Source organism: Zootoca vivipara, chromosome 1 (genome assembly GCF_963506605.1).
Source record: "Zootoca vivipara chromosome 1, rZooViv1.1, whole genome shotgun sequence".
Classification (NCBI taxonomy): Eukaryota; Metazoa; Chordata; class Lepidosauria; order Squamata; family Lacertidae; genus Zootoca; species Zootoca vivipara.
In genome coordinates this window covers 55,333,901-55,353,426 of record NC_083276.1, presented here as the reverse complement: position 1 = coordinate 55,353,426, position 19,526 = coordinate 55,333,901, and the positions used below count along the sequence as shown (strand labels likewise).

The following is a 19,526-nucleotide window of genomic DNA, read 5'->3' as shown; positions in this document are numbered from 1 at the left end:
TGCATCTGGCTCAAGGCCCACCTAGTCCAGCATCCTGTTCTCAGTGGCCAACCATGTAAAGTACACAAACGGCACCCAAATGCAACAACCCTTTCCCTACCTGTGGGACCCAGCAACTGTAGCCCTCTAAGGCACGTAACTTTTCTGATCTGCACTTCCCAGTGTATCAGTGTGAGAGTCAGTGTTGTGTAGTGGTTAAGAGCGGTGGACTCATACTGAAGAACCAGGTTCGAGTCTCCGCTCGTCCACATGCAGCTGCTGGATGACCTTGGGCTAGTCACACTTCTCTGAAGTCTCTCAGCCTCACTCACCTCGCAGTGTTTGTTGTGGGGGAGGAAGGAAAAGGAGATTGTTAGCCACTTTGAGATTCCTTAGGGTAGTGATAAAGCGGGATATGAAATCCAAACAACTCCTCCTCCTCTTCTTCTTCTTCTTCTTCTTCTTCTTCTTCTTCTTCTTCTTCTTCTTCTTCTTCTTCTTCTTCTTCTTCTTCTTCTTCTTCTTCCCAATTCTGCCTCCGCGATGCTGCAGCTGATTTACAGGAACAGAGGCTCTGATAAAGCACTTCGCAGCTCCTGCAGTTCGGCTTCCCCCATTTGTACGGCGGGCTTAATAGTTGCTAAATGGATGCCATATAAACACAACATATTAGTGCGATTAACCACCTCTAAAATTGCCGTAAGATACAGATAGCATGGGAAGCGGAGAGAGAGCCCTGCTTGGGAAAGAGCTGAGCCTGCCAGCCTGACGGTTGGTATCTGCACTGTGGCGGCTGGAAAGCAGCAAGCCCATCGGCAGCTGAATTATTAAACCTTAATCAAGTTACATTGAGTGGGCGACAGTTATTCAATAACGCTCGAGCAATTCCAGCCACACAAGGCTTTTCAGAAAATAAATCAGCCAGCCATTTTATGTACGAAACTGTCCACAAAGAGGGAAGGATGCAGGGAAAACTGTGTAATTAATAGCGTAGAATTAACATACTGAATGCCAAAATAAAAAATGAATGAATGAATGAATTTCAGGTGAAGGAAACAAAATTTCATGCCTTTGTTTAAAGGAGTGGAAACAGACACCTGTTTTTAGGCCAAGGGTGCAGAAACTTTTTTGGGGGCAAAAGCGCCACATTTCCTCATGAGTAACTTTCTGGGGGCAAAGCTCCAACAGTGGGTGGGGCCAGTGACAAAAGTGGGTGGAGCAATGGTTGTGGCTCTTCATCCAAATATTTCAGGGCAGCTCACAAGATAAAAATACAGGATAAAGGCAATCACCAGAAGAGTAAAAACAAGGAAAACTTAATCACCAGACGAAGAAAAACAAGGAAAAGGTCCCGTTTTTATTTATTTATTTAAAGCAAACATAAATCTATCTAGCACAATAGTTGTCTTTTAAATGAAACACTTAATAATTCATAAATGTGTGCAGTGCCTTTGTTGCTACAGGAGCCAGTTGCCATTAGCAACCTTTCTCAGTACATCCAAGTCTATCACAGAGCCTCCTGTTAACACAAATACAAAGTGTCAAAACTTTCTCTCCTCCATCACCAGATTGGTGCTACTTGCTACTGAATTCATTCCAGCCGTTTAAACTTGGAACTGAAAAGTTCACACATGAGGCATGTCTGCCACGTGAGAGAACGCACTGCAGCCTGGATGTTCTGTTTCAGAAGCTGTGCCTCAGTGAGGAGGAAAAGACCAACACCCCACACTTCTCAGCAAACACCTTTCAAGAGTGCGCTGAGGCTGCAAGCTAGCCATGCTTCTTAGTCCCCCATTTCAGAGGCAAAAGACACAGTCCACTTCATCGGCTGCTCTTTGTTCCTGCTACAAGCTGAGTTATGAGCCTCTCTAGGAATATGTACAAGAGGCGGTCCTGATCATCATTATGAGCTTATGTCAGGCATCGGACCAAGAAAGTGTTGAAGTCTTTGCTTCTGAAGGGGAAGAAAACCATGCCATTTCATTGAAAAGTAAAAAAATAACAATGATGTTTGGGTTATGAAGAGGAAGAGAAACCCAAAGATTGGCTGTTGGTAAAATATCACAGCCAGGTTGGCAAGATAGGAGAGTTATCTTCCGCATGTGAAAAGCTGTTGGAATCCTTTAGCCAGAAGGCTTTATTTATTTGCAACGGCAGAAAGCTGGTCCCGTATCCTTCCCAGGCCATCTAACATAGTGTCCAATGTTTGCTTATTCAACTCTACTGTCAATGCTGAGGTTGTGAAGTCATTCCCACACAAGGCAGCATCTTCCTGAATCTGAAAAAGAAAAAAGACCCCAGAGCTTGAAATCACCATCAAAAACCCCTTCTTGGTTTAATCCCAGCCCTCCTTCTCTTTTGGCAGATTAATATTTCTACTGACAGAGAATAGGATATTTCCTTTTCCTTAAGGAACACAAAATGTCTTTTTCAATGTGCAGCTTCTACCAAACCCAACCAGGAAGGATGATTCGGTGGATAAGCCATAAATTCTAAAGCAGGGCTATTCAACAAGATGTCCTCTCCAATATTGTTGGCTTACAACTCCCAGCAGACTGACCACTAGGGCTCTGCTGGCAAGCGCTAATGGGAGTTGGATTCCTACAGCATCTGCAGGGCTTGGCTACATCTGCTTTATCTTCTTAACATTCTTGAATTCCAGTTTATCTAGTCACCTTTCAAAAAAAGGAGTCACAGAAGTCCTAACTAGAGACTAACCCGATGCTTTCCCTCTTCTGGGTTAGCTGACTCATCATACCTTCCAGATATGTCTGAATGCAGCTTTGCTGTTCTTGCATAAAACAAGGTATGCACAAAAAGCTGGCGCTTCTGCTTTGCAGTAGATGCAAAGTCCCCATCACTGAACAATCATCACTCCATCAATTAAGCCTCTAGCAAGACACTGGGTTGGAGCCACACTAAGTAAGCTACACTTAGTATGGATCCAACCTAGTTTATGGGATTTTCACCACTGAAATAAATGGGACTTTACACTCAAGTCTTGGTGATATAGTGTGACCTGGTAATAGCGTGAGTAAGCCATTGTACAAGTAGAGCTTCAGAAGCTGTGGGAAACTGTCTAGAGGCCGGGGGGGGGGCAAGAGAGACAAGTGTCATCACAGATGCTCACAATTTGCAACTCTCCTCTCATTGTGCTGTGGCTTTTCAGTGGCTTCACAATCCCAGACAAGCTGTAATAGGTAGGACTGTGTCATGCATGGTGGGTCACAAGCTAAACAGTCTTTGAAGACTCTGGGGGTGGGAATATTAACGGGGGAACATAGCCGGTGGTGGTGGTGGGGAATAAGGATCTGCCTATTTGTTTCTCTTCATGAAGTGGGAAATGAATGGCTCTCTCTCAAGAAGCAATACCTTCAGCTGCAGCAGGCAGGTAGGGACAGCCATTCTGCTGATACTGTCCGAGGAGGTCTTGATATCTACCCTCCAGTCCAGATCCACAAGCCGGGGCAGGGAAACTGGAATTAAAATGGAATGAATGAACACACAGACCTTTGAATTGTAATTATCAGGATACCAAACTCACGGACCTCACTCCAAGGGTCACTTCAGAGCTATTCCAGGGGCTATCTCTGTGAGCAAATAATAAAAAAAAACACCTGGAAGGGTTCGCATGCTAATGGCAAAACTGTAGCTTTTATATAAAACTTCACCCTCATGTAAGGTTGGGAAGAAATGCAGCTCATCAGTAGAGCTTATGCATGTCGAGGGGGACCAGAGTTCAGGGTCAGAACGTCCCAGGCGGATATGGCTCAAAGGATCACAGGACCAAGTCAGACCATTGGTTTTGTCAAGTCCAGTTTTGTCAAGGCGGACTCACAGTGGCTCCCCAGAGTTTCAGGCAGGGGTCTCTCCAGGCCTATTTTGAAGATGCTGGGGATTGAATCTGGGACCTTTTGCAAGCAAAGCCAGTGCTCTAACTCAAGAAGTGTTAGGTTTTTGGAAAGTCTGATAATTATGATAAATAATGGTCTCGGGGGCGGAAAAAAGTCTGTGCTCTGTCAGTCAGCTTTGGCCTCTTCCTAATCAGGTGGCAGGTGATGTGGGTGAGCTCTACCCAAGACCCTGTTTCATGCTGGCGTTTGGAGGATTTAAAATATGTTTCCAGCATTGTTTGCTGTGTATGTTCTGGCTCGGAAAAGAATATATTGGCTCTTGATCCTGCCAAGATAGACAAGCCATAAATAAGAATCAAGCTGGCTAAAAAGAGCCCCATTTCCCTTGAGAACGCTAAAGGTCAGACAAGGCTTCTCTTCAAGCAGAGACAAGAAGGGTCTGGCTCCGCCTGTTAAAATGACAACAGCAGCAGCAACAACAGAGCGTGAACTCTTCACTTTAGTCCCCAGAGCTGTGAAGAGAATTCGGACTAGGCAAGGTGTCCCCAAGATCGCCATGTGGTTGCCTGTATGTAGTTGCTGGAAGAGGAAGGGACGTAGCAGCAGAAAAGATGAAGGAGGACCCCGTTGTCTGCCACAGAGCAATGTGGTAACCATTCTCTGTTTCGGCAATGCTTAAAAGTCATACTTAGAGTTCTTAATAAAGTTTATTTAAATCTCATTTCCAGGTAATACTGAAGCGCATGTTTGAGAGCTCCAACACAACATGATTAAGAAATCCAGTCCCAAGGTTATCCATGCAATGTAAATTTAGTACTGTGAATACATGTAATTTAGGAACGCGGGTGGCGCTGTGGGTTAAACCACAAAGCCTAGGGCTTGCCGATCAGAAGGTCAGCGGTTTGAATCCCCATGACGGAGTGAGCTCCTTTTGCTCGGTCCCAGCTCCTGCCAACCTAGCAGTTCAAAAGCACCTCAAAGTGGAAGTAGATAAATAGGTACAGTGGGAAGGTAAACAGCATTTCCGTGCACTGCTCTGGTTCGCCAGAAGTGGCTTAGTCATGCTGGCCACATGACTCGGAAGCTGTACAACGGCTCCCTTGGCCAGTAAAGCGAGATGAGCGCCACATCTCCAGGGTCATCCACGACTGGACCTAATGGTCAGGGGTTCCTTTACTTTTACCTTTTGCATGTGAATACTCACTACTATTAGTCCTCTCTGATTCTATGAAAACAATACTCCCATTCTCTTGACTGAACCTTTTTATGGTCTGAAGTAATAGCTAACCTTGCATCATGGATCTATAATGGCAAGTTGCCACTTGGTCCTTTGTTTTGCTGTATTGTAAAATAGTCTGATGATTCAAGGATTATTATTATTTTTTTAAAAAATGACACACAACATTTCAAGCCCATTTTCATATTCGTAAGAGCCAGAAATTTTGTTGTTGTTTTTAATTTTAAAAAATCAGTTTGCAGGGTGCCAAATTCCGTATCCTTAACCTTAATTCTGCACTTGAATAGAACAGAATTAAAAGAATGTTGGCAAACATTTGAAAAATTGACGGAGGGAGCACAATTATGACAGTGATCTCATTTTTTAAAAAGAGTATTAGCAGCTATTTACTAAATCCCACTGCATTCAGCAGGGTTTACTCCCAAATAAGTGTATACAGGATTGTAACCTCAGTCCTCCATCCAATCTGGCCGAACTGACTTGGAGTTACTTTCGTGCGTTTTTTGTGTTGTTGTTTTTTGCATCTATTTCCATCATCCCCTTTCCCTCTGACAAGCTTCCAGTTTGAGTGGTGCTGTGGGTAGGCACTCAGCAGCCACAAATAAATCAGGTTCTGAAAACCAACCAATGGAAAGAACACAACTGCAATTCTGGTGCCTGCTAATGAAAGGATGCCCTTATAGTGCATGGGATATCAGCCCCTGGGTGCCCCAGGGACACTTCTACTTGATTGATGACTCCTGGAGCAAAACCTTGACCTTATTTCTAAAAGAGCTGCAGAAAACAGCAATCGTGCAAATGCTTAGGAAGCAAGAAATCCCAAATATTCTGCAGATTGCAATCCAAAACAAACTTACTAGGGAGCCAACTCTCATTGAATTCAATGGGACTTGCTTCCAAACAAGCATACAGTCATACCTTGGGTTGAGTTCGCTGCTGGTTGTGTACTTTCAGGATAAGTACGCAGCAGACCCGAAAGTGTTTACTTCCAGGTTCTGCCGTGCGCAGAAGCGTTCTGTGCGCTTCGCGCGTGCGCAGAAACACTGCTCTGGTTACGTACTTTTTGGGGTGCAAATGGCACCCCAGAACGGATCAGGTACATATCCGAGGTACCACTGTACTTGGAATTGAGGCTTGCTCAATTTATCTACCAAGTCATTTGAAAAGCTGCTGTTTAATTCAACGCCACAGCTGAAAACCAGCTAAGGACTTTTAACATGGCCTTTATTAAACAACCACCACCAAATCCTAATATCACTACATTTAGGGTTTCCATCTTTATTTTCATCCCCATCCTATCTTTTAAAAATCTCTTTAGACTACCAGGAACCTTGAAGGCATTATATAAACAACAATAATAGATTCCTTGCCACGAAAAAGCATCACCTACAATAGTCCACTTCTCTCTCACACACACACATCTTGTGCCAAAACAAAAAAAAAGCCAATACAGCTCTAGAACAAGGTGGGGAGAGGAATTTATCCAAACCGGTATTTGAAAAGAAATCAACCTTGTATTGGCATAAGCTACCGTTTGTTTTCCCCCCTGCCAGAATGAGATACCAGTCCCATCGTCCAACATCACAAAGACACCATATGTGCGAGCTGGAAGAGCCAGAGGCAACATAGTGAGGATGCTCAAAAATTAATTCCTTCCACAGCCAAAGGATAAACTTTTTACAGGATAATTGCTAACAAGGCTGCTACATTATATGGTGAACCAAGACCAAGATTCCCACGCCCTACTAATAACTCTGCTGGTAAGTAAGCACTTAACTGAACAAACAAACAAGCAATCACATTTTGCTTTCCTGTTTACTCTTTCCTCCACTTCCTCTGTTTCCTATGTTGGTTTTTAAATTGTAAGCTTCGTGGGACAGGGGCCAATCCTCTCGTAACATGCACACCGATGGCACAGTTTAGTCACTGAGGTGTTCATTCCACACCTTTTACTAATGAATACCATGTAGATCCTTGTAATTCGTTCATACAGCACAAACTTTCCATATAGAAGGTTGCTAGTCAAAAGTTAGATAAGTAGCAGAGCTAAAAAAGATGGTTTCATACTATGAGGAAAGGAGCTGCCACTACTGACACTACCTATGTGTGGTGATGATGGTTATATTATTATTATTACCCTTCATCCGAAGATCACAGGGCAGTTCACAACATGAAAACATATAATACATAACAAAACAAAAACAAAACAATAATCTCCCTCTGGCAAACACATTTAAATGTCCACAGAATGCTTAATCAGCCAAAGGCCTGGTTATAGAAAAACATTTTTGCCCAGCACCTGAAGATATGTAATGAGGGTGCCAGCTGAGTCTCCCTGGGGAGAGCATTGCACAAATGGGGAGCCACCACAGAAAAGGCCCGTTCTCGTGTTGCCACCCTCCGGACCTCTCGCAGAAGAGGCATATGAAGAAGGGCCTCAGATTATGATTGCAGGGTCTGGGTTGGTTCATATGAAGGTAGGGGAGATGGTCCTTGAGGTACTGCAGTCCCGAGCTGTTTAAGGCTTTAGAGGTCAAAACTAGCACTTTGGCCTGGAAACCAATTGGCAGCCAGTGCAGTCAGGCCAGGATGGGTATAATATGCTCAAATAGTATTGCCCCAGGGAGCAACCTGGCTGCCGAATTCTGAACCATCTTCAGAGGCAACCCTCAGCATACAGTGTTGGAGTAATCTAACCTAGAGGTTTCCAGAGCATAGACAAGAGAAGTTAGGCTATCCCAGATAGGGGCGCAGCTGGGCCACCAGCCAAAGCTAATGGAAGGCACTCCACACGACTGAGGTCACCTGAGCCTCAAGCCACAGCAAAGGATCCAGAAGCTACATACCCACTCCTTCATAGGGAGTGTAACCCTATTAAGAGCAGGCAACCCCCTATCTATCCAGTTTAGAGAACTGCCCACTAACATTGCCTCAGTCTTATCTGGATTGAGCTTCAGTTTGGTGCCTCTCATCCAGTCCATTCCCAAGGCAAGACAACCTAATAAATACCCCCAATAAATGTAAGGGATGCGAACTGCTCCTCCACAAAGCCCATTACTTACTTTGACTGGCTTGTGCTTCATTTCTCCAGGCAGAGCTGAAAAGAGCAGAGAAAACACAAATATGCACCATTTGTATTTGAAACACAGAATAGCAGCAGGGACTGAAAGTGGATTCAGGAAACTATTTTCGCCACATGAAGTACCATTTTGCAGCCATCAAGTCTGAAGCACAAGAGGTTTCAGCCCCACCAGTTTTAAAAAACTGAAAATTTGACAAATTGCAATATGCAACAGACTCTATGGAGGGCAACTGATCTGATTTAGAGTGCAATCAGATCCACGTCTACTCAGGTAAAGGTAAAGGTAAAGGGACCCCTGACCATTAGGTCCAGTCGTGACCGACTCTGGGGTTGCGCGCTCATCTCGCATTATTGGCCGAGGGAGCCGGCATATAGCTTCCAGCTCATGTGGCCAGCATGACAAAGCTGCTTCTGGCGAACCAGAGCAGCACATGGAAACGCCGTTTACCTTCCCGCTGTAGCGGTTCCTATTTATCTACTTGCATTTTGATGTGCTTTCGAACTGCTAGGTTGGCAGGAGCTGGGACCAAGCAACGGGAGCTCACCCCGTCACAGGGATTCGAACCGCCGACCTTCTGATCAGCAAGCCCTAGGCTCAGTGGTTTAACCACAGCGCCACCTGGGTCCCTTGCGCCACCTGGGTCCTATTGGGGCAAACTCCCAGGGATGTGGGGCTACGGCTCCAGCCTTATTCCACCATTCAGGGAGTGCAAAAGTCACTTCCCATTGAGAGAGACAGGTCATCGCTGCCTGCCTTTAATTCTAACACATGGTGACCATCTAATTGTGAAACTGGTGTTACCACACACCGAATGACTAGCTAGAAAGCAGGGACAACTGGATAACAGTGTGAAGCCTGACTAATCTACCAATCCACTGCCTTTGGGTTTTTTTTGTCCAACACCACAAACCTGACGGGAAGTGCTGCAGCTCAGGGTCACAGCACATGTTTTGCATGCCAAAAGTCCCAAGTGTGATCCCAGGTATATCCAGGCATGGCTGAGAAAGACTCCTCCCTGAAACCCTGCTTGTCAGTGGAGACAATGCTGAGCTACACAGACCAGTGGTCTAATTCTATGGAAAACAGCTTCAATGACACTTACGCATTTTCCAGGATTATCTTGGTCAAGAGGTTTTTTAGATTCTGGTGGAATCCTTCTGGAAAGAGGGTGAGAATTTCTTCTGGTGGTGTCAGGCCATGATAGACTGTGTGTCTTGTAAGATTGTGCAAAGATCGGATCAGCTGCAAGAGGAACCAGACAGATCTTTCAGGTACAATGTCAACAACACGTGGCAATCTCTCTCTCTCACCTTCAATCCAGCACCAACACACTATATCATATATATGCACTCTGCTGCCTGATTCCCATCAGTCCAGTTCACCATTTGGCCTTTGCCCTTTAATCCTGAACCCTGATCTCTTCTTGCCCCCTGAGCTAGAGTCTCTCTTCTTCCTGTTCTGAGCTCTTGCTGCTCAATCTTTACACCTAACCAGCCCCTTCCTCCTCAGGATGATGTTGTTGTTGTTGTTGTTGATGATGATGAAGATGATGATAATAATAACAATAATAATAATAATAATTTATTCATACAATGCCGATCTGTCTGGGTTTCCCCAGCCACTCTGGGCGGCTACCAACAGAATATTATTAATAATGAAAAAAGTGATAAAACATCAGGATTTGTCAAAAAAGCCAACTTGACTTAATAGCGCAACACATGTCTATTCAGTGGGACTTACTCCCAGATAATCATGCACAAGGTTACAGCCTAAATCTTACCTGACTTGCTTCATTTGGGGTAACCGAGAGACTGGAACACGTGTTCTCGATCAGTTTGTCAGAACCACTTGCAGAGCTAGAAAAGCACTCCTGGCATAACTGCCGAACTACATCCTTCGATGAAGCCTGGCAAAGAGAAATGAGCAGTGAGCCTTTTCAAAACACAGGATGTGGTGCAGCTCAAATTTATCTTTGCACAAACTAAGAAAAACTAGCTCTTATCAGCTGCCATTAGCCATGTAAGCTGAACTGGATCCCATCTACAGAGGTTATTATACCTCTTTAATATCATAAACTGGGGTGGGGAAATAGGAAAGGCCATTGTGAGGGACGAGGGATACAGGGAAGTCCCTCCCATCTTAAGTTCCAGCCCATCCCTAAGCGCGGGAGAGAGTAAGGAGAGCTCTGCCTCCAGCGGAGAGTCAGGAAGTGGTGTCCGAGGCTCAGGCAAGGTTGTGGAGCCCAGGCCGCAGGTGGGACAGGAAGTAGGACGCACAGGGGGGAGGCCAATTCCCCCAACTCCCGAATTGCGACGCAAACGTAGGGGGAAGAGGTTGGGTCTGCCAAAGCTGTGGTGCTGGAAGAAAACGCGCCAATCGCCATTCGGGAGTTCAGACACCTCACCTTAAGGATGCATTTTTACTGCTCTGAACACTGTAAATAATCAGCACTTAATAAAAACCTTAAAAGACCATGCTGGAGTCGTTACTCTAGAGTAGCCATACCAGGCCCTCTGACAGCAACTCCCGAATCTTTTTTTTGGCTACTTTGGAGTGCAGCGATGAGCGCTCAAGAGGCTGAGCATTGGAGGCTGGAGGCCGAAGCAGCGAAGCAGGAGCTGCAGAACCTCACAGCGCACGCACAGCAGCAATTGCATGCCGCTCAGGAGGAAGCGCGAGGGGCGCAGGAGGAGCTGAACAAGCTGGTGGACCAGGTGAGGACAAAAGAGGAGACTGAGAAACAGCTAAGGGTGATGGTTTTGGACCTACAGAAGAAGTTGGAAGAGGAGAAAGCCGCTAGAGGTGGGGGGGTGCCCCAGCCGCAGCTAGTCCAAGTGAGAAGGGGACAGAGCCTAGTCACCAAGTTTAGCGGCGACCCTAGGGAGTACCTAGGATTCGAGACAGAAATAAATTATGCGCTGGAATTGCATGCAGCAGAATTCCCAGATGACGCGCACAGAGTCTCCTTTATCATAGAGCATTTGACGGGGGCCGCCCGAGAATGGGTAAGACCGCTCATCGCGCAAAAAAATCCTTGCATGAAGAACGCAAAATTATTTCTAGAAGCTTTAAAAATAATGTACGCTAGTGACAGTGAAATGGAGGCCACTAAAGAGGAGCTTCATAACTTAACACAAGGAAAATCGACAGTTAGGGACTACTGGGCGAGATTCACCATGCTGGTGCACAAACTGGGGTGGGATCTGCAAAGTGAGCCAGTGAAATCAGCCTTCTACATGGGTTTGCACGCAGACGTTAAGGATGAGCTGGCAAGAGGTCCCAAACCGCGAACTATGGATGAGTTAAGCAAAGCGGCGCTAGCGGTGGGGGTGAGACAGGAATCCAGATGGAATGACAAACAAGCGACGCGCGCAGCAAAACCTTGGTTCCCACGCTCCCAGGACAGACCACATCACCAAACCCCACCCCAGGGCCCGCCCCCACACCCGCCCAGGCCAAGCCCAGAGCCGGAACCGATGGAGATCGGAGGAGCGCGCGCGCGGGCTTTTCAAACCCCGGCGGCGCCAAGACGCAAGGAGGGAAGAGGCGGGAATTGCTTTCTCTGCAACTCCCCCAGGCATCGCGTCAGAGACTGCCCACATCGCAGAGAGTGGCAAGGAAAGGCGGGAACGGTTGTACCTTCCCCAGCTGACGCAGCACCACAGCAGGGAAACGAGACAGCCTGGCTGCAGGAGACAAGGGGGAGCGGCCAGGCACAGTCAGCAGACAACAGCCCCCGCCCGCCCACCCGCACAGAGAGGAGCACAGCCAGCCCACCCCTCCCAGAGCAGGAGTGGTTCTAGAAGTCACGCTCACGCTCCCAAATGGCTATCCCCTGACAGTCCTCGCCTTAATTGACAGTGGTGCCTCAGCCAACTTCTTCTCGAGAAACTTTGCGGAAGAGCACCAGATCCAACTTCTGCAGCTGGATTTTCCCCTGCACGTGGCCACCATTGACGGCAGAGAGCTGCTGGGAGGGGCCATCACGCATCAAACCCCCCCCATGAGAATGACGGTGGGAAGGCACTCAGAGACACTGGCTTTCAACGTCACAACCATCTCAGACCCCCCCATCGTCTTGGGCATGAGCTGGCTGACGCGCCACGACCCCTCCATAAGTTGGCACCAGAGATGCATCACTTTTGGATCGGACTTTTGTCTGGAACATTGCATGCAGCACCAACCAGGGGAGGGGCCTCCGATAGCCACGGTGGCCACCATGCACGTCAAGGGGGGTGAGGCAATACCCAAGCCGTACTGGGACCTGCAGGAGGTCTTCAGCGAAGCGGAGTCCGACCACCTACCCCCACACAGGCCTTTTGACTGCCAGATCAACCTGGTGCCAGGGGCAACTATACCCCCAGCCAAGCTGTATGCCATGTCAGATCAGGAACTGGAGGATCTGCGCGCTTTCATCGACAAGAACCTCAAGCGGGGGTTCATCAGAGAAAGCAAGGCAGCAGGGGGCAGCCCGGTCTTCTGGGTGGACAAGAAAGACACGCAACAGCGCCGTCTGGTGGTGGATTTTAGACGGCTGAATTCGGTGACAGAGCCAATGGCTTTCCCCATGCCCAGAGTGGATGATCTCCTGACAGCGGCACGCAGGGGCAAGATCTTCACCAAGCTCGACCTAAGAGGGGCGTACAACTTGATTAGGATCCGGGAGGGTGATGAATGGAAAACCACGATGTTCACGCCTCTGGGCTCTTTTGAATATCTGGTGATGCCCTTCGGGTTGCAAGGGGGCTCAGCATGCTTCCAGGCCTTCATGCACCACGTCCTGGGGTCCCTCCTCTTCAAGAACTGCTTGGTCTTTCTGGATGACATCCTTATCTACTCCAATGACCCAGTGCAGCATGTGAAGGATGTCAGGGAGGTGTTGCAGCGCCTGAAGGACAACCACCTGTATGTGAAGCTGGAGAAGTGCAAGTTTCACACCAAAGAAGTGGACTTCCTAGGCTACAAGCTGTCAGACAAGGGGCTGGCGATGGACAAGGACAAGGTGCAGGCCATCCTGGACTGGCACAGCCCCAGGACGCGCAAAGATGCCCAACGCCTACTAGGCTTCGCGAACTTCTACAGGAAGTTCATCAAGAACTTCTCTCGCGTCACGGCTCCTATCACCGACTGCCTGAGAGGCAAGCAGAAGTTCCGGTGGACACCAGAGGCGCAAGCAGCGTTCGAAAGCCTCAAGAGGGTATTCGCTTCAGACCAGCACCTGTTCCACGTGGTGCAGGATGCGCCCCTACGCCTGGAGACAGATGCTTCGGACAAGGCTCTGGGAGCGATTCTGTTGCAACTGGACGCCAACAGAGAGTGGAGACCCTGTGCCTTCTTCTCCAGGAAGCTGACCCAGCCGGAACGCAACTACACAGTGTTTGACAGGGAACTTCTCGCGATCCACGCTGCGTTCCAGCACTGGCGACACTTCCTGGTGGGCGCCAAGCACCCCATCCAGGTGTGCACAGACCACAAGAACCTGGAGTTCTGGAGAACTGCCAGGGTGCTCAACCAGCGGCAGATACGGTGGGCAGAGTTCTTCTCGAACTTCAACTTCTCCATCCACTACATCCCGGGAGAGCAGAATGTCAGGGCGGATGCCCTCTCCCGCAAGCCAGAGTACATGGAGGAGGAGTTGCCACCGGCACCCAGGCATATTTTCCCCCCATCAGCATGGTCCTGCGGAGCAACAGTGGTGAGCGAGGCAGAACTCACAGCACTGACAGCAGCTGATGAATTTGCCACCCGCATCTTCAGAGAACTGAGAGGGGGGGGGAGCAGGCCAAAGACTTTGAGGAAAGGAGGGGTTTGCTTTTTTACAAGGGAGCCCTGTACCTGCCAACCAAACAGCTGAGAGGTAAGGCCCTCAAGCAGATGCACGACAACCCAACGGCGGGTCATTTTGGAAGGGACAAAACCACTCACCTAGTCATGAGACACTTCTGGTGGCCAGGGGTGCGGGAGGATGTTCGGGATTATGTAAGGGGATGTGACACCTGCCAGCGAGCAAAGGTGGTCAGAGCGCCACCAGCTGGTTTGCTGGAGCCCTTAGCCACACCGCACAGGCCGTGGGAAGTAGTGTCCATGGACTTCATCACAGACCTGCCGTCGTCCAGGGGCAAGACCGCAGTGTTGGTGGTGGTGGACCTCATGTCCAAAATGTGCCATTTTATACCGTGTGCCAGGGCGGTCTCGGCAGAAGAGACGGCCAAACTGTTTGTTGACCACGTATTCAGACTGCATGGATTGCCTTTAAGGGTTATTTCGGATCGTGGCCGCCAATTTGTTTCCAGGTTCTGGAGGCGGCTCATGAACCTCCTGCAGGTGGAGGTCAGCTTGTCGACGGCTAGGCACCCGCAAACCAATGGACAGGCGGAGCGGGTCAACGCCATTCTGCAGCAGTACCTGAGATGTTACGTCAGCCAGAGGCAAACGGACTGGGTGGATCGCCTGCCACTGGCAGAATTTGCCTACAACAATGCGGTGCACGTCTCCACAGGGGTGTCGCCCTTTAAGGCCAACTACGGGCGCGACCTCAGATCTTTCCCGGAGAGGGAGGGGGAGGAGGAGGAAGAGGGCCCACAGGCAGAGGATTGGGCAGAGGACCTGGAGACGGTGCACCAGCAGCTCAGAGAACACTTGGAGAGGGCCAAGGAAGCGTACAAGAAGGGGGCAGATCGCCACAGGCGACCGGGAGAGGTCATCAGGGTGGGGGACAAGGTTTGGTTATCCTCGGAAGGTCTTCCCACCAGGGGGCGATGCAAGAAGTTAGCACCCAGGAGGCTGGGCCCCTTCACGGTCACGCAACAGGTCAACCCGGTAGCCTTCAGGCTAGCACTGCCGGAGGACATGAGAGTGCACCCAGTGTTTCATAGATCGCTGCTGTCGCCGTACAGGGAAAGTACCAGGTTCAGGGACAGCGATCAGCCTCCAGAGGGAGGGGGGGAGACGGGAGACGCCCGACAGCTCAATGAGGCAACTGAGATTTTAGACTCAAGGAGAGGGGTGAGAGGACTGGAGTACCTGATAGCATGGGAGGACACTCCGCCGTCCCACAATGAGTGGATACCGGCCACAGAAGTACCTGAGGAATTTTTAGTGGAAGAGTTCCACGCCCTGTTCCCCCACAGGCCCAAGCCCTGGCACATGGAAAGGGAGGGAGAGGGGGAGGGGCAGGAGGAAGGGATAGCAGGCAGCAGCTCTCCATGGAGATGGGAAGCGGAATTTGAGGACACGGAAGAAGAGGTGTGGGTTTCACCGAGGTCAACGACGTCAGAGGCAGGAGAGGACTGGCAGAACATTTTTACTCCCACCAGCTCTGACGCCACTGACTTCTTGGGATTCCCGTCTTCTCAGGGGGAAGGAGAAAGATCGCAGGATTGGGGGGAAATTTTTACACCCACAGGCTCGGATGCCACAGACTTCTTGGGGTTTCACTCGTCCCCAGCAAGCGGAGAGCCACTAGGAAGGGGGGGAGAGGAGCCTGGGAGGGGGATGGATGTGAGGGACGAGGGATACAGGGAAGTCCCTCCCATCTTAAGTTCCAGCCCATCCCCAAGCGCGGGAGAGAGTAAGGAGAGCTCTGCCTCCAGCGGAGAGTCAGGAAGTGGTGTCCGAGGCTCAGGCAAGGTTGTGGAGCCCAGGCCGCAGGTGGGACAGGAAGTAGGACGCACAGGGGGGAGGCCAATTCCCCCAACTCCCGAATTGCGACGCAAACGTAGGGGGAAGAGGTTGGGTCTGCCAAAGCTGTGGTGCTGGAAGAAAACGCGCCAATCGCCATTCGGGAGTTCAGACACCTCACCTTAAGGATGCATTTTTACTGCTCTGAACACTGTAAATAATCAGCACTTAATAAAAACCTTAAAAGACCATGCTGGAGTCGTTACTCTAGAGTAGCCATACCAGGCCCTCTGACAGCCATCAATGTCATGTCCGGTTATAGTTATCTATTCTCATTTCCTTTTCAGGCATGGCTCACTGATAACTAACTATTTAGCTGTGCAACCTTATTTTATAAGTATTTATAAACTGCACTTTCATATATTCTGGAAGTGCAATGCAATGGGACTTAATGAACGCAATTGTGAACACAGGATTGTGAATGTAAAAAGAGCCAAAGGCCTATATAGTTCAGCATGCTGTTCCCACAGTGGCCAACTTTCAAGCAGGACCAGAGTGTGAAAGCACTTTCCTCACCGAGCTCACGAAAGCTCATACCAATGACAAACTTACTTGGTCTCTAAGGTGCTACCGGAAGGAATTTTTTTATTTTGTTTCGACTACAGCAAACCACCACAGCTACCTACATGTAACTTGTTACTCCAAGCAACTGGCATACATTGGCATACAGTGGTACCTCGAGTTACAGACGCTTCAGGTTACAGACTCCACTAACCCAGAAATAGTACCTCGGGTAAAGAACTTTGCTTCAGGATGAGAACAGAAATCATGCTCTGGCGGTGCAGCGGCAGCAGGAGGCCCCATTAGCTAAAGTGGTACCTCAGGTTAAGAACAGTTTCAGGTTAAGAACGGACCTCCAGAACGAATTAAGTTCTTAACCCAAGGTACCACTGTACTGCCTCTGACAAGGGTGGCAGAATGTAGGATGATCAACAGCTACTAGCCATGATGGCTCTCTTCCCTGAATTTCTGTAATCTTCTTTTAAAGCCATCAAAGTTGATGGCTGTTACTAAATTTTGCGGGAGCATGAAGGAAAATGTTAAATCTTCCAACATTCAGTGTCATTGGATAGCCCTAAACAAACCAAAGGATATTACCATTTTTTTGGAGGGGGGAAAGGCTATTTAACCTTACATGTCAGCATCAATGAAAAATCCCTCCCATGTAGTCTATAAAATGTGACACAATGTTTCTAGGCATGCATCCTGGTTGGTTTTCAAACAGAAGAATGAGCCCATTGAAAACACGATTCTGCTAACTAACAGGTTCCTTAAAAGAGGGGAGGAAATAACAGTGACTTCAGCGAACTTCAATCTGATCAGAGCTCCAATTCTGACTCCACCATGATCTCATTTGAAGAGCTTTCTTTTCTTTTCTATTTATAATTTTAAAATTTATACATTTCAATAATTTTGCAGTCATTTTAATATTTTCTAATTTGACTTTCCCCTCTTTCTGCAGTTCCTTAAATTTATTTTTTACATTTTCTGCATATTCCAAATTAACTTTACTTACTCATTTATTCATCTATATTATAAAACTGCAGATTATTATAGTAATCCTGCCAATGTTCTTATCTGTTCACAGTTTATTTGTAAATATTCAATAAACCATTTCCATTCATTTATTAAAAAGTTTGTTATCTTGATTTCTTATTTTTGCATCCATTCTTCTTTCGCTGGGACTTCTTCAATCATTTGAAGGGCTTTCGACAAATCATTTATACATCATTAAAAATTATCAGAGCTGAGAGATCTTCCAGTAAACAACAACTGCCCGAAAATAAATAAATATGCACCTACTTTCAACAAGATCTGAAGCGCCGCGAACTCCTCCTCGCCCACTGCAGCCATACTTCCTTCTTTCATGTGACCTGATGCCACCCAACATCGGAAGAAGAGAGGGTGATTGTAGTCACGTGGCAGCTTGTAAGGCTGCTTTGCATTGTGGGAGCTGTAGTCCCTTCGTGAGCCTGACGGAGGAGGAAGCTTTAGTTACAGGTAGGTAGCCGTGTTGGTCTGAGTCGAAGCAAAATAAAAAAATTCCTTCAGTAGCACCTTAAAGACCAACTAAGTTTATATTTTGGTATGAGCTTTCGTGTGCATGCACACTTCTTCAGATACACTAGGAGGAGGAAGCTTGTTAGGCTGCTATGGGAAAGTACTGTACAGTATCTGTTTGGCAACGGAAGTCGTGAAGCTCATTTCCTTGGCGCAGCTCGTTCGTTTTTCCTTAACTTGCGCAAGAGAAGCTGTGTGACCCTGCGTAAATTTTACAGGGCTGATGAATGGCGAGATACTTAGTCTGATTATTAAAATTCGGGCTGCCTGCTTCGCAAGATGCAAATCAAACCAGTTGCTTAAATCCTTGACCGAGGAGAAAACGCAAGACGCGCGCGCGTGTGTGTTTATGTTGAGATCGCGTTATCTCCAGAAAACAAAGGGACTTAAAGAAGGAAAAACAACAGAAACAAAGGAGGCTGCTTTTGCGGTGTAATATCACCGATTCATCAAGTTCAGTATTAGCTCGGCATGATTTCTCTCCGGAGTCCGGGATTCCAAAGCAAGGAAACAACATCTGGAGATGCTAAGGATTGAATCTTTTGCATGCAAAACATGCACTCTTCCACAATGTTGCAACCCTTCCCAGGCACTAGAAAATGATAACATGCCCATCGCTACTAGCTTTCTTTTGGGTGGGCGCTCATTTCAGCTCCAGGCTGTCATTATTTTGTGGGAGGGATTCAGCTGCAGCCTGACAAAACGGGCTTGCAGAATTGAAGTCAAATTCTGTGCTCTTCTTCAGCAAAGGCACGTAAAGAACATAGTGACTTTTTGTAGTAAAAAGTGATGGGGAAATGCACTAGAAAGGGTGAGGTAGCAACCATAGATGATAGAATCCTAGAGTTGGAAGAGACCCTGAGGATCATAGTCTAACCCCCTGCAAGGCAGGAATATGCAGCTGTCCCATACAGGGACCAAACCTGCAACCTTGGCATTATCAGCATTGTGCTCTAACTGAGCTATCCAGGTTTTTGTTGTTGTTTAGTCGTGTCCGACTCTTCGTGACCCCATGGACCAGAGCACGCCAGGCACTCCTGTCTTCCACTGCCTCCCACAGTTGGTCAGACTCATGTTCGTAGCTTCGAGAACACTGTCCAACCATCTCATCCTCTGTTATCCCCTTCTCCTTGTTCCCTCAATCTTTCCCAACATCAGGGTCTTTTCCAGGGAGTCTTCTCTTCTCATGAGGTGGCCAAAGTCTTGGAGCCTCAGCTTCAGGATCTGTCCTTCCAGTGAGCACTCAGGGCTGGTTTCCTTCAGAATGGATAGGTTTTATCTTCTTGCAGTCCATGGGACTCTCAAGAGTCTCCTCCAGCATCATAATTCAAAAGCATCAATTCTTCGGCGATCAGCCTTCTTTATGGTCCAGCTCTCACTTCCATACATCACTACTGGGAAAACCATAGCTTTAACTATACGGACCTATCCAGGTTAGAAATTGTATAACTGTAGTGGAAACAAATTGGGATGAACCCTCAATGAACAGGTTGTCTGGAGGCAGCCCAATAATTTGTTTTCTAATTTGTTGTGGGTTTAAAAAACCTCTGCCCTCATGGCTGCAAAGTAGTCAATAAATCCACACATGTACAATACAGTACATGGTATATAAAAAGGGTGGTATTTAAATCC

The 19,526-nt window shown here is 47.8% G+C and overlaps 1 protein-coding gene across 1 annotated transcript; it reads right to left on the bottom strand.

Annotated features, from left to right (window-relative positions):
• Positions 1 to 1,315: 1,315 nt before the first annotated feature.
• Positions 1,316 to 17,726, bottom strand: COMMD9 (COMM domain containing 9). Its single transcript, XM_060274796.1, has 6 exons — positions 17,637 to 17,726; positions 9,934 to 10,059; positions 9,256 to 9,395; positions 8,133 to 8,167; positions 3,352 to 3,455; positions 1,316 to 2,257 (listed from the first exon to the last, which is right to left on the bottom strand). The coding sequence occupies exons 1-6, from the start codon at positions 17,700 to 17,702 to the stop codon at positions 2,117 to 2,119; spliced, it is 612 nt and encodes a 203-aa protein (XP_060130779.1). The 5' UTR covers positions 17,703 to 17,726; the 3' UTR covers positions 1,316 to 2,116.
• Positions 17,727 to 19,526: the final 1,800 nt, after the last annotated feature.

Bases quoted from the DNA above. Each gene is read 5' to 3' on its own strand.
- COMMD9 (XM_060274796.1), bottom strand. From the start codon at position 17,702: ATGAAAGAAGGAAGTATGGCTGCAGTGGGCGAGGAGGAGTTCGCGGCG. The intron at 9,396-9,933 runs GTAAGATTTAGG...TTCCTCTTGCAG, and splicing joins CCCCAAATGAAGCAAGTCAG to CTGATCCGATCTTTGCACAA. The intron at 2,258-3,351 runs GTATTGCTTCTT...TTTCTTTTTCAG, and splicing joins CCTGCCTGCTGCAGCTGAAG to ATTCAGGAAGATGCTGCCTT.